This window comes from Manis javanica, chromosome 1 (genome assembly GCF_040802235.1).
Source record: "Manis javanica isolate MJ-LG chromosome 1, MJ_LKY, whole genome shotgun sequence".
Lineage (NCBI taxonomy): Eukaryota > Metazoa > Chordata > Mammalia > Pholidota > Manidae > Manis > Manis javanica.
In genome coordinates, this window is record NC_133156.1 from 163,406,630 (window position 1) to 163,421,728 (window position 15,099).

The 15,099-nt window shown below is 36.2% G+C and overlaps 1 protein-coding gene across 1 annotated transcript in view; it reads left to right on the forward strand.

The window, feature by feature from the left end:
• The window catches only part of LOC108403646 (girdin-like), a 92,045-nt gene that overhangs the window by 57,402 nt on the left and 19,544 nt on the right, over nucleotides 1-15,099 (forward strand). The window contains 5 exon segments of the mRNA XM_073240052.1: nucleotides 7,656-7,734; nucleotides 9,683-9,845; nucleotides 13,502-13,644; nucleotides 14,233-14,320; nucleotides 14,323-14,376. Of these exon segments, the coding sequence (XP_073096153.1) occupies nucleotides 7,656-7,734; nucleotides 9,683-9,845; nucleotides 13,502-13,644; nucleotides 14,233-14,320; nucleotides 14,323-14,376 (527 nt within the window).

The following is a 15,099-nucleotide window of genomic DNA, read 5'->3' on the forward strand; positions in this document are numbered from 1 at the left end:
ATTCTATTGATTCGTTGTTAGTGTATAGGAAAGCTACAGATTTCTGTGTGTTAATTTTGTATCCTGCAACTTTGCTGTATTCCGATATCAGTTCTAGTAGTTTTGGAGTGGAGTCTTTAGGGTTTTTTATGTACAGTATCATATCATCTGCAAATAGTGACAGTTTAACTTCTTCTTTACCAATCTGGATTCCTTGTATTTCTTTGTTTTGTCTGATTGCCGTGGCTAGGACCTCCAGTACTATGTTAAATAACAGTGGGGAGAGTGTTGAATTCTGTTTGCTGATATTTTATTGAGTATTTTTGCATCTACATTCATCAGGGATATTGGTCTGTAATTTTCTTTTTTGGTGGGGTCTTTGCCTGGTTTTGGTATTAGGGTGATGTTGGCCTCATAGAATGAGTTTGGGAGAATTCCCTCTTCTTCTATTTTTTGGAAAACATTAAGGAGAATGGGTATTATGTCTTCTCTGTGTGTCTGATAAAATTCCGAGGTAAATCCGTCCGGCCCCGGGGTTTTGTTCTAGGGTAGTTTTTTGATTACTGTTTCAATTTCTTTGCTTGTAATTGGTTTGTTTAACTTTTGTGTTTCTTCCTTGGTCAGTCTTGGGAGGTTGTATTTTTCTAGGAAGTTGTCCATTTCTTCTAGGTTTTCCAGCTTGTTGGCATATAGGTTTTCATAGTAGTCTTTAATAATTCTTTGTATTTCTGTGGAGTCTGTCGTGATTTTTCCATTCTCATTTCTGTTTATGTTGATTTGTGTTGACTCTCTTTTTCTCTTAATAAGTTGGGCTAGAGGCTTATCTATTTTGTTTATTTTCTCAAAGAACCAGCTCTTGGTTTCGTTGATTTTTGCTATTGTTTTATTCTTCTCAATTTTGTTTATTTCTTCTCTGATCTTTATTATGTCCCTCCTTCTGCTGACTTTAGGCCTCCTTTGTTCTTCTTTTTCCAGTTTTAATAATTGTGATGTTAGACTATTCATTTGGGATTGTTCTTCCTTCTTCAAGTGTGCCTGGATTGCTATATACTTTCCTCTTAAGACTGCTTTCGCTGCATCCCACAGAAGTTGGGGCTTAGTGTTGTTGTTGTCATTTGTTTCTATATGTTCCTTGATCTCTATTTTGATTTGTTCATTGATCCATTGATTATTTAGTAGCATGTTGTTCAGCCTCCATGTGTTTGTGAGCCTTTTTGTTTTCTTTGTAGAATTTATTTCTGCTTTCATACCTTTGTGGTCTGAAAAATTGGTTGGTAGAATTTCAATATTTTGAATTTACTGAGGCTCTTTTTGTGAGCTAGTATGTGGTCTATTCTGGAGAATGTTCCATGTGCACTTGAGAAGAATGTATATCCTGTTGCTTTTGGATGTAGAGTTCTATAGATGTCTATTAGGTCCATCTGTTCTAGTGTGTTGTTCAGTGCCTGTGTGTCCTTACTTATTTTCTGCCCGGTGGATCTATCCTTTGGGGTGAGTGGTGTGTTGAAGTCTCCTAAAATGAATGCATTGCAGTCTGTTTCCGTCTTTAGTTCTGTTAGTATTTGCTTCACATATGCTGGTGCTCCTGTATTGGGTGCATATATATTTAGAATGGTTATATCCTCTTGTTGGGCTGAGCCCTTTATCATTATGTAGTATCCTTCTTTATCTCTTGTTACTTTCTTTGTTTTGAAGTCTATTTTGTCTGATATTAGTACTGCAACCCCTGCTTTCTTCTCACTGTTGTTTGCCTGAAATATGTTTTTCCATCCCTTGACTTTTAGTCTATGCTTATCTTTGGGTTTAAGGTGAGTTTCTTGTATGCAGCATATAGGTGGGTCTTGCTTTTTTATCCATTCTATTACTCTATGTCTTTTGATTGGTGCATTAAGTCCATTTACATTTAGGGTGACTATTGAGAGATATGTACTTATTGCCATTGCAGGCTTTAGATTCGTGGTTACCAAAGGTTCAAGGTTAGCTTCTTTAGTATCTTACTGCCTAACTTAGCTCGCTTATTGAGCTGTTATATACACTGTCTGGAGATTCTTTTCTTCTCTCCCTTCTTATTCCTCCTCCTCCATTCTTCATATGTTGTGTGTTTTGTTCTGTGCTCTTTTTAGGGGTGCTCCCATCTAGAGCAGTCCCTGTAGGATGCCCTGTAGAGGTGGTTTGTGGGAAGCAAATTCCCTCAGCTTTTGCTTGTCTGGGAATTGTTTAATCCCGCCATCATATTTAAATGATAGTCGTGCTGGATACAGTATCCTTGGTTCAAGGCCCTTCTGTTTCATTGCATTAAGTATATCATGCCATTCTCTTCTGGCCTGTAGGGTTTCTGTCGAGAAGTCTGATGTTAGCCTGATGGGTTTTCCTTTATAGGTGACCTTTTTCTCTCTAGCTGCCTTTAAAACTCTTTCCTTGTCCTTGATCCTTGCCATTTTAATTACTATGTGTCTTGGTGTGTTGTCCTTGGATCCTTTCTGTTGGGAGTTCTGTGTAATTCCATGGTCTGTTCGATTATTTCCTCCCCCAGTTTGGGGAAGTTTTCAGCAATTATTTCTTCAAAGAGACTTTCTATCCCTTTTCCTCTTTCTTCCTCTTCTGGTATCCCTATAATACGAATATTATTCCTTTTGTATTGGTCACATATTTCTCTTAGTGTTGTTTCATTCCTGGAGATCCTTTTATCTCTCTCTATGTCAGCTTCTATACGTTCCTGTTCTCTGGCTTCTATTCCTTCAATGGCCTCTTGCATCTTATCCATTCTGCTTATAAGTCCTTCCAGGGATTGTTTCACTTCTGTGATCTCCTTCCTGACATCTGTGATCTCCTTCCGGACTTCATCCCACTGCTCTTGCATTTTTCTCTGCATCTCATCCCACTGCTCTTGCATTTTTCTCTGCATCTCATCCCATTGCTCTTGCATTTTTCTCTGCATCTCCGTCAGCATGTTCATGACTTTTATTTTGAATTCTTTTTCAGGAGGACTGGTTAGGTCTGTCTCCCTTTCAGGTGTTGTCTCTGTTATCTTTGTCTGCGTGTAGTTTTGCCTTTTCATGGTGATAGAGATAGTTTGCAGATCTGGTACAAGTGACCGCTGGAAGAGCTTCCCTTCTTGTTGGTTTGTGGCCTTCTCCTGGGAGAATAGCAACCTCTAGTGGCTTGTGCTGGGCAGCTGTGCGCAGACAGGGCTTCTGCTTCCTGCCCAGTTGCTTTGGGGTTTATCTCCGCTGTTGCTGTGGGCTTGGCCTGGCTGGGGCTGTTCCTCCAAAATGGTGGAGCCCCGTTTGAGGGGGAGCGGCCGGGAGGCTATTTATCTCCGTAAGGGGCCTCTGTGCTCCCTGCTGCCCAGGGGATTATAGTGCCCAGAGATCCCCAGATTCCCTGCCTCTTGTCTAAGTGACCTGTCCTGCCCCTTTAAGACTTCCAAAAAGCACTTTCCAAACCAAAACAACAACAGCAGCAATGAGAGAGGGAACAGAAAGGAAAAAAAAAAGGAAAAAACACGCGATTTTTTTTTTTTTTTTTTGTCCTCAGGTGTGGGTCCCAGGCACCCGCTCACTGGTCCTGCTGCACTGTCTCCCTAGCACCAGGGCCCCTGTCCTTTCAAGGCTTCCAAAAAGCACCTACCCACCGGTCCCGCAGGGAAGGAACGCTCGATATTCTTTGTCCTCAGGCGCTGGTCCCAGGTACCCGCTCACCAGTCCCGCCGCCCTGCCTCCCTAGCACCGGGGTCCCTGTCCCTTTAAGGCTTCCAAAAAGCACTCGCCAAAAAGAAAGAAAAAAAGGGGGAAAACGCGCGATTTCCTCCGTCCTCAGGTGCCGGTCTCAGGCACCCGCCCACCAGTCCCACAGGGAAAAATGCATGATATTCTTTGTTCTCAGGCGCCGGTCCCAGGCACCCGCTCACCAGTCCCGCCGCCCTGCCTCCCTAGCACCGGGGTCCCTGTCCCTTTTAGGCTTCCAAAAAGCACTTGCAAAAAAGGGGAAAAACGCGCGATTTCCTCTGTCCTCAAGTGCTGGTCTCAGGCACCCGCCCCCCGGTCCCACAGGGAAAAACGTGGCATATTCTTTGTCCTCAGGCGCCGGTCCCAGGCACCCGCTCACCAGTCCCGCCACCCTGTCTCCCTAGCACCGGGGTCCCTGTCCCTTTAAGGCTTCCAAAAAGCGCTCGCCAAAAAGAGAAAAAAAAAGGGGGAAAAACGCGCAATTTCCTCCGTCCTCAAGCGCCGGTCTCAGGCACCCGCCCGCCGGTCCCGCAGGGAGAAACACGGGATATTCTTTGTCCTCAGGCGCCGGTCCCAGGCACCTGCTCACCGGTCCCGCCACCCTGCCTCCCTAGCAACGGGGACCCGTCCCTTTAAGGCTTCCAAAAAGCACTTGCCAAAAAAAAACCGCACCGGTTTCTTTCCACCCGCCGGGAGCTGGGGGGCGGGGCGCTCGTGTCCCGCCGGGCCGGGGCTTGTATCTTACCCCCTTCGCAAGGCGCTGGGTTCTTGCAGGTGTGGATGTGGTCTGGATGTTGTCCTGTGTCCTGTAGTCTCTATTTTAGGAAGATTTTTCTTTGGTATATTTTCATAGCTCTATGTGTTTTTGGGAGGAGATTTCCACTGCTCTACTCACGCCGCCATCCTGGCTCCGCCCCTGGTTGCTCTATTTTTATAAAAAATATTAAATATATAGACATCCAGAAAGAAACTAGTAAAATTGAAACATTTGAATATTAATCATAAAGTTAAACAGAACTTTCATATGACCTAGATTCTGTGCCTAGGTGTATTCCCTCAGAATTGAAAACAGGAACAGGTATTTGTTATGCCTGTGTTCGTTGCTGCATTCCTCCCAATAGCCAAAAGGTGGAAACAAGCCAAGTGTCCATGTACAGATGGATTCATAAACAAAATGTGCTATAAGCATATGATAGAATATTATTCAGCCAAAAAAGGATGAAATTCTCTTATCTGCTACACCATGAATGAGCTCTGAAAACAATTTGCTAAGTCAGATAAGACAGATACAAAGCACAAATACTGTATGATTCCACTTAAATGAATTATCTTTAATAGGCAAATTTAGAGAAACAAAAAGTACTTTAGAGGTAAGGGGTTGGAAGAATGGGGGAGTTATTGCTTAATGGTTTCAAAATTGGGGTGATGATGAAGTTCTGGGAATAAGTAGTGGTGATAATTTAACAACATTGTAAATGTCATTAATACCCCTGAATTATTTATTTGAAATGGTTAAAATTACAATTTTATGTTATATATATATAACAATAAAAAATTGTTCTTAATTTTTAAAAAGCATTCAACAAACTATAAAGAAATATTTGTAAGAAATATAAATCACAAAAGTAATAGCTTTTTTTCAGTTAAAAGACTTAAAATAGTAGCTTTTTATCAGAAGAAATTTTAGTGGCATAAAAGAAAGCACAGTGATTCTTTGTATTCAAATAAATGCAATTTAGAACAATATCAGCACTTTTCGGTTGTTAAATTTTTTCACATATAGGCATTTTTATCCTCTGCTGGGTATATTATAAATTGGTAATGACCTTTCTGAAGATCATTTTGACAGTATATATCAAAAACTTTCAAACCTGTAATGTATTTTTAGAAATCTGGAATATGTAGGTTTTATGTATAACTTTATTTACCAGACCATTATTCATTACAGTGAAAAATGGAATCCACTTAAATAAATTATAGTTTCTCTATCAAAGGAAATATTTTTCCATTAAAAATTTTTGTTTTAAAAAAATGTATTGGTATAAGGGGATGTCAACAACAGATTGTTTTTTTACAATGAACATTTACCCTTTATAAAAATTGAAATACAGTTCATATACACGAACATTTTATTAAAGAACAAATGGTGGAAAGCCTCTCCCAGTTCCCCCAACCCTGGGAATTTCAGTTGCTGCTCTGGACTCCCACAGACCCCAGTGCCTCCCCTATCACAGCACCAGTCACATTGTGTCTCCAGACAAACTGTAGGTTCAGCAAGGGCAGAGCCTTTGCTTCACCCATGTGACTATCCAACCCGCAGCCCAGGGCCTGTTTCAGAGCAGGAACTTGGGAAATGCTTTCTCAAGGACCCAGATGCCTGGTTCCCTTACCTTCCTGCCTCTGCACTGTTGTCCCTGGATTGCCTTTTCTTTCTATCCCAGCCTATACAACTCTGTTTTTATTGTGCAAGTCCTAGCACAGATGCCAGCTTCCCTAGGGTGTCCTTCCTGACAAACTGATGCTGTGACTTGTCTCCCTATAAAGCTTCAAGCTCTCACTGCTTCTACCACCAACTTGCCACTTTCACATAAGCTCTCCAGCTTGGTACCTTTAGGTTTTTTGCTTGTTTTGTTGGATACTTCTTTTCTTTTCATGTTACATTCCCAATGAAATTTTGTTTTCTAGTGAGGCTGTTGACATTTGCCAACATTTATCATTAGGGAAAGCTAGTTCCTTTAGACAGGTATGCATAGCATGTGGGACATGGTATGTACATGTAGAATCATGCTATTTGTTTCCTGTCTACTTCAGAAATGGATTTTAAAATGAAATAAGGTCGTAAATTTAGTTAATGGTATTGTACCAATGCCAAATTCCTGCTTTTGATACTATACTGCCAATATATAAAATGTCACCATTGAGGAAAGCCGTATGAAGGGTACATGAGAACAGGTACTATTTTTGCAATTTCCCTTAAGTCTATAACTATTTCAAAATAAAAATTTCTATGAAAACGACTTGAGGCTGATTAAAAATATAAAACCCCATTAAGTATTAAAATAATATGTAGATTAGATGGGACATACAGATTTGGCTGTGCAAGCTTATTTATTAAGTTTTATAATATTAAAAGACTGGTAAAAACAACCTAAGTGTATGACTATTGGTGATTGTTTTTTGAGAACACCACCATATAGAAATGGATTGATGGTATTTATGTATTATGCTTTTTTTTGTATGTATTGTTTTGTGAAAGTTTTTCCAATATCCTGTTGAGTTAAAAATATCAAATGATAAAAGGAAAAAAAAAAGAACAGATGGTGGAAAAGTAGAGATAATGAGTGGAGACTTTATTTACAAGCGTGGCCTTCAAGGGGAGATAGAAAATGGGAGGTAGAAGTAAAGCAATTTAAAGAGAAAAAAAATAGTAGAAATTTGAAGATGTTTATAGACTACAGGGAAGAAACCAATAGAGATATAAAGACTATAGGAATCTGTGTGGCAGTGTATGATTTCCTTTAGGCCATTGACTATGTTGAAAATAGTTTGGAGAACCTTGTAAGTCTCAGACCCAGATAGTATTGCCTTGCATGAAAACTCTTCCAGCTTATTTGTTTTTAACTACGCAGAGAGGAAGAGAGCGAGAAGGGAAGTGAGAATGGAGGTTGGCAGGAAGGGTGAAGAGAGAGAAACTACCTTGTGAACTAGGAGGGCATTAATCCCTGAGGTTATTAGCGGAAAACTTTAAGGGATAGTTTGATTAATGACATCCGATCACAAATTCCCAATGCCCATTTCTTTCTCTTTCTCCCCTTGGTTGGGGTTATGGCTAACGCTGTGTTCAAATAGATATTTAGTAATAATAATACATTTGTATTAATGCAGATGCTGATCATAGTTTTCAAAAGCAGTAAGCTTATTATAAAATAAATATTTTTTGCATTTAAGGGACGAAAATACTGAAGAGTTATTGGACTGCAAAGAACTTGAGCAAATGGAAATAGAATTAAAAAGGCTGCAACAAGAGGTTTGTACCTGGAACTTTTATTATGTAGGACTGCTAAGCAATTGGGAATTAATTTTTCTCCTTATAATTTATAACTTTTACTTTAACAAATTATGAGGTTGCTGATGCTTTAAGAAATTTGATGACTTTTCAGTGTCTCTCTTCACAAATTCTAGAGCCAAGATTAGAAATCAAGGTCTTTGGACTTTTCTTTTTTCTACTTCAGTGTTACTCCAACCTCACTAAGATTCAGAGGAGCCTCTTAGGCAGAGGGCAGTTCCAAGTTTCTCTTTTATGTGCATTTGACTTCAGTGGGCTTGGAAGCTGGAGCACCTGTACTGTAACCTGTACTGGTTATATGTGTCTCCTTAGGTCTCTGCTCTTTGTTGGTGCTTTATGTTAACTTATATACGATAGAATGTTTTTTGCTTTTTCACTTTTTTCTTATTAAGATAAAAATTTTTTACTTTAAAAAAATTATTTTTAGTTTACTAAAGCTTTATGTTTCTTAATCTTGAACCAAGATTGTTTAAGAGTTCACTTCTTCTAATAACTATAAGGTTTCATTTCCATTTGAAGGTAGTGCTTGAGGTCTTCTTTAACCATAAACGGTAGGACTGTGGTAAGCTGGACAATTATTTCTTTTCCTTACCCTAACGTGCCATTTTAAATTGAGGGAATATTCTACTTGCAGGATCATAAACTGGAACCTTGCTAGATGAATGACACTGGGAATCATGATATTTATTTCTAAATATGCTGTGGTTGCTTTCTACTTTTGGTAGCAGAATTCTTTATATGTGTGTTCTGTCTAAAACTGATTCTCGATCTTTTTGATCTCAAGACTCTTTCCCACTCTTGAAAATTAATAAGGATGTTTAATGTGGATTGTATCTACTGGTATTTACTATACCTGAAATTAAAACTTTAAAAACTAAATATTAATTCATTTATAAAGAATATACAACCCATTCTATGCTAAAAATTATGTCAACCAAATAACCATTATTCCCCCCCCACCCCAAATTAAGAAGACTCGTACTTTTACATTTTTGCAAATTCTTTAATGCCTGGCTTAATTGAAGACTACCAGATTCTCATATCTGTTTTCTGCATTCAGTCTCTTGAGATTTCACATGCTATGTAGTCTCTGGAAAGCTCCACTGTACTCTTGTGAGAGAATGAGAGCAAAAGGGTAAATAATGTTTTAGTATTATTTTGAAAATGGTTTTCAGCTCATGAACTCCCTGAAAGGGTTTCAGGGACCCACAGATGTCCCTGGATCACAGTGTGGTAGCTGCTGTTCTAAAGTATTATGAGGACTTATAAAAGGTTGAATTTTAATTTGCCTGAAATGACATTAAGATATGTAACTAAGCATTCCCTTGGAAATATTAAAAAATACTGAGCAGAATTTTGTTACATTACCTGGATAGAAACATTATTTTTCGAAAGTACGTAATGATGAATTTTAGTAATACAGTTTGCCTCTTCTGTGTTCTTACCCAGTATTTTAAAGTTAACTTTTTCACCTTAAGTTAATTATAAATGATTATGTTAAATAGAAGTGCATTTACTTTAAAATATCCTGAATACTTTTTATATTCCTATATATAACATTACATAAAAATTTGTGTTAAGTAGAGGTTCACTTATTTTAAAATATCCTGAATATTTTTTATATTCCTAATACAGAATACTGCAGAAAAATTGTATGTAAGTGTAAGTTTGTATATTTATATGTAAAAAAAATATTTTAAAATACTTTTTATTCTTCGTTTTAAAAAAACTTTTATCTGTTCATTTAAAAAAAAACAACTTGAGATATATAATTTACATACCAGTAAATTCACACTTTAAAGTATACAATTTTTTTATTATTTAGCAAATTCATCAAGTTGTGCAACCAAAGGTTATCAATTTGAAAATAGAAAACAATATTAAGATATTAATATTTATTTATATTTAGAACATGAACTTGCTTTCGGATGCTCGTTCTGCAAGAATGTACCGAGATGAATTAGATGCACTTCAAGAGAAGGCAGTCAGAGTTGATCAGCTGGAAAGTGAAGTCAGCAGATATAAAGAAAGGCTGCATGATACTGAATTTTATAAGGCAAGAGTTGAGGTATGTTGCATAATTTAAGCCACTCACAATTTTTTTCTTTGAAATTGTTGCAATTTTTCAAAGTGCATTTCAAATGCACTTAATAAATGTAAGGAACTCTTGAAATGTTGACAAACTGTAAATACTTCCAGGTGTTTATTTTATGATGGGTGAGCATATCACTTAGACTTGTAAAAAGGGTTTGGGGACATAACTAATTTCATTGAATTCTTTGGGGTTCTTCTATCATTCCTTTATTTTGCATTATAGGTAGGGAAGACTTGAGTCCTCTCATAGTCAAAATAAAGTGTGTATCTCTAACTAATTCAAACATGTTCCTAGAAGTGAAAGCAAAACGTATTTCTCTTTGCTGCTCAATGCAGAATACTAAAGTGGGATCAGTGAAGGCTCTCTCAGCACATGCTCACGCTCCTTCCCTTTTTCTCCCTCTCCCTCCCCTCTGAATATTTTTCTTACTTAATGGTTATGCTTCAGTGTTATATGAAGTTGAGTTTGACAGCTAGAATTTGACAGTGCTTGCTTCTGCATTCTTTTTTCTTTTTTTAGTTTCTTCATTGTAAATGGGAGAATTTGGTTCACTTTCATTATGGGGATAAGGAAGCTGTATGCAAATTCAAGAAGTGAAAGTAGTTAGAAACTAGTTCATTCCTGGTGACATAGATTCAGAAGTCCATGACAAAATATAAGCATGCTGAATTAAAAAATAAAAAATCATTCATCATGACAAACTGTGGTTTATTCTAGAGATGCAAGGATGGTTCATTATCTTCAGTCAGTGTGATACACCACATTAACATAAAGAAGGATACAATCCATCAATAGATGCAGAAAATATATTTGACAAAATTCATTCATTCATTATAAAAACTCTCAACAAATTGAGTATAGAGGGAATGTACCTCAACATAATAAAGGCCATATATGACATACAGCTAGCATCAAAATAGTGAAAAGCTGAAAAAACCTTTCCTTCAAAGATCAGGAATGAGACAAGGATGCCCACACTCTTACCACTTTTTTCATGGTATTGGAAGTCCTAGCCACAGCAATCAGACAAGAAAATGAAAAAACAAAAGGCACCCAAATTAGTAATGAAGAGGTTAAACTGTCACTATTTGCAGATGATATGATAGTTTATATAGAAACCCAAAAGACTCTACCAAGAAACTATTAGAATTTCTATATACTAATAATGAAATTTGTTGCATTTCTATATACTATTAATGAACTAGCAGAAAGAGAATGAAGAAAACCCATTTACAGTTGTATCAAAAAGAATTAAATATCCAGGAATAAATTTAACCAAGGAGATGAAAGCTCTCTGAAAACTGTAAGACATTGATGAAAAAAATTGATGATGACAAATAATTGAACAGATAGACCATGCTTATGGATTGGAAAAATGAGTGTTTTTACTACATACTACCCAAAGCAATCTACAGATTCAGTATAATCCCTATCAAAGTAACAGTGGCATATTTTTGCTGAACTAGAACAAATAATCCTACACTTTGTGTGGAACCACAAAAGACCCTGAATGGCCAAAGCATTCTTGAAAAAAGAAGAATAAAGCAGGAGTTATCATGCTCCCTGAGTTCAAATTATATTACAAAGATATAGTACTTAAAATAGTATGGTATAAGCACAAAAATAGATACACAGATTAATGAAACAGAATAGAGAACCCAGAAATAAACCCATGCTTCTATGTTAATTTATATATATTGACAAAGGAGTCAAGAATATACAATGGGGAAAAGAGTCTTTTTAATGAAGGGTGTTAGGAATACTGGACAGCTACATGCACAAGAATGAAATTGGACTACTTTATTACCCCGTACACAAAAGTAAACTCAAAATGAAATAAAGCCTAAATGTAAGACCTAAAATCATAAAACTTCTAAAAGAAAACATAGGCAGTAAACTCTTGGACACTGGCCTAAAAACCCTCTGTACAGCAAAGGAAACTCAACGAAATGAAAAGATAGTCTATTGAATGGGAGAATGTATTTTCAAATTATATTTCCAATAAGGGGTTAATATCCAAAAGATATAAAGAACGTATACAACTCAATACCCAAAACACAAAGAGTCCAGTTAAGGAGTAGGCAGAGAAACTGAATAGACATTTTTCCAAAGAAGACATGCAGATGGCCAACAACACTAATCATCAGGGAAATGCAGTTCAGAACCACAATGAGATATCACCTCATGCTAGGCAGAGTGGCTAGTGTCAGAAAGATAAGGGTTGGTGAGGATGTGGAGAAAAGGGAACTGTCACCATGCACTGTTGGTAGAAATGTAAAATGGTGCAGCCACTATGGAAAACAGTATGGAGGTTCCTTAAGAAATTAAAAATGCCACACAACCAAGTAATTCCACTTTTGGGTATTTACCCAAAGAAAACAAAAATACTAATTTGAAAAGATATATGTGCCCCAATGTTTACCCTAGTATTATTTACAGTAACTAAGATATGGAAGCAACCTAAATGTCTATTTATACATGAATGGATAAAGAAGAAGTGGTATGTATACACACTGGAGTATAACTCAGTCTTAAAAAAGAATGAACTCTTGCCTTTGACAACAGCATGGATGGGTCTAGAGGATATGCTAAGTGAAATAAGTCGGAGAAAGACAAGTGCCATATGATTGCACTTGCATGTGGAATCTAACAAAACAAAACAAATAGACTATAAACAAGGAGAGCAAACTGGTGAGGCCATAGATGATGGGGGTGGAGGAGAATGGACGAAATAGGTGACGGATATACAGAGGTACAAACTTTCCAATTTTAAAATAATATGTCATGGACATGAAAAGAACAGCATAGGGAATGTAGTCAGTAATACTATAACAACTTTCTCTGGTGACAGTAATCACACTTACTGTGGTGAGCATTTCATAACGTATATAATTGTCAAATCATCATCATACACCAAAATTAATATAGTATTGTAATCAACTTACTTCAATAAAAAAATTTTTTGAAGTAGTTAGGACATTTTAGCCTGACATTTACCAGTAAGTAGATCTAGTGGACTTCAGAAATAGGGTGCATATTAATTCTTCAACAGTTATTGAAATGCATGTATGCATGGCACTGCTAAGGAATCTTTAGATACTTTACGATCTATAAATGCCACCATTTTAATATAGTTTCTCTTGACTTTAGTTTATATACTGCAGACATTATGTCTTATATTTTACTCAAAAACCCCAAACCATATACTTTCAAGGTATAGTTTAAGTAGAGAGAAGTCTTTAAATCTGTTTCAGTACGTAAATAAAGCCCTGGTTCTATTGGTATTGTGTCTTAAATATTTGAAAGACTACTTATATGTACTTCCTTATCCTTGTGATTAAAGAATTTAAATGTATACTGATAATTTCATGTGAAATTATAATAGCATTACTCATTCTAATGTAAGTACTGAGATTTTGTTCGCATAATAGCTTAAATTCTGGGGGGAAATATGAAACCAAGGAAACACCAGCTGTATTTATATTCCTCAGCGCTTTACTCTTGCACAGAATTGTTGGTGAAGACAGCTTAATGTCTTATTTTACAATAAAGAATTTTTATGTGTCAGAGTTAGAAAATTTAACAGATGTTAACCCATTTGTTGTAAATAAAACCTATTTGAAATGCTTTTAGGAATTAAAAGAAGACAAGTTTTATTTGAAACAAAAACCATGTTGGAGGACCAATTAGAAGGCACTCGAGCTCGTTCTGATAAATTGCGTGAATTAGAAAAAGAGAATTTACAACTAAAAGCTAAACTGCATGTTATGGAAATGGTAAGTATTTTAAGGTAACATGGCCTCTAAGAAAAAAAATACAGGCTTCTTCTAATTTCGTTGTAATGACAAGGATGGCTAGTGCCCTTGAGGCTTTAACAGAAAACTAGCTAAATAAATTATATATAAATAAATTACATATAAATTTTATATAAATACAGGAGTGGTAGAATTTTATGCTCTTGTTCAAAATTATTATTTATTAATTTTATCTTTTACTTTTCCAAAAACCCTAATAAGCTATTGTGTAAACATGCCTTTAAAAATACAGAAATAAAACTATTTGCTAAAATTTAGCATTGGGTAGGAAATTATTTATTATACTACCAAAATGGTATATTCATATGAAGAAATTTTCAGTGGCCCAGAGATTACTTTTTAAGGATGTCAGACACCTGCTCAGTGTAATGACCAGTAGTAATGATTGTAACTGACTATTACCTTCAAACTGTGAAAAATTTTAAGGAACTCAAAATTTATCCTCATATTGTTCAGTTTCTGATAAATAAGAGTAATAATAAAATATTAGCTTGAAATTGTACAGTTTCTTAGCTTCTTTTCTCTGTCTCCTCCCTGCTAATGAAAAAGGAACATGATATGGATAGAAAAAAGATAGAAGAATTAATGGAAGAAAATATGACTTTGGAAATGGCACAGAAACGGAGTATGGATGAATCATACATCTTGGCTGGCAGCTGGAACAAATATACAGAACTAGTTAACTTTCTGAAGGTATTCCCTATATCATTTTAATTAAAATGATGAGTGAGTAAATGAAGTCATATTTATGCTTACATTTCTGGATATTTTATTGCAGTTTTATATTCCCTGCCTGGAGATGTCTCTCTAGATATGATGTCTAGAGTAATTTTAATTACCACATTCCTGGATCTGGTCCTTATCTTTACATGTCTTACAACTCAACTTTATAAGTACAGTGACAGATCTGATCAGTTGTTTAGGCATTATTTCATGTTAATATCACAGGAAGCTGGAATACCAGTTAATTAATTTATTTTGAAAAATATAGCCATCTACTAGATAGTACAAAAAAGTCATACTTAGCTGGTCAACCTGTTCTTTGACTAGAGGCAAACCTAAGTATAAAGTCAAAATGCAGAGAAAAGATTCTTAGGAGAATATGTAGCCAGATTTCTAAAAGCAAGTTAAGGATCTTAATGGCTATTTTCATCAATATATGTAATCAGCAATTTAGGATTATACCTACCAACCAGTCCAGCCCAGTTATACCCTGGAGATGATAAAGGACCCTTAGATAAATTTTTAACTTTTTGACTCTTTTTTCATAGGCTCCATATTGACTTGTCCTCTTACTTAAAGCTGAGCATATACATATATTTATTTAGCTTTGAGAATGCTAGTACTGCTATGTTTATTGAAATTACATCTAGGTCACATTTATTTGAATTAGACTGGTTCCATAATTCCTCAGTT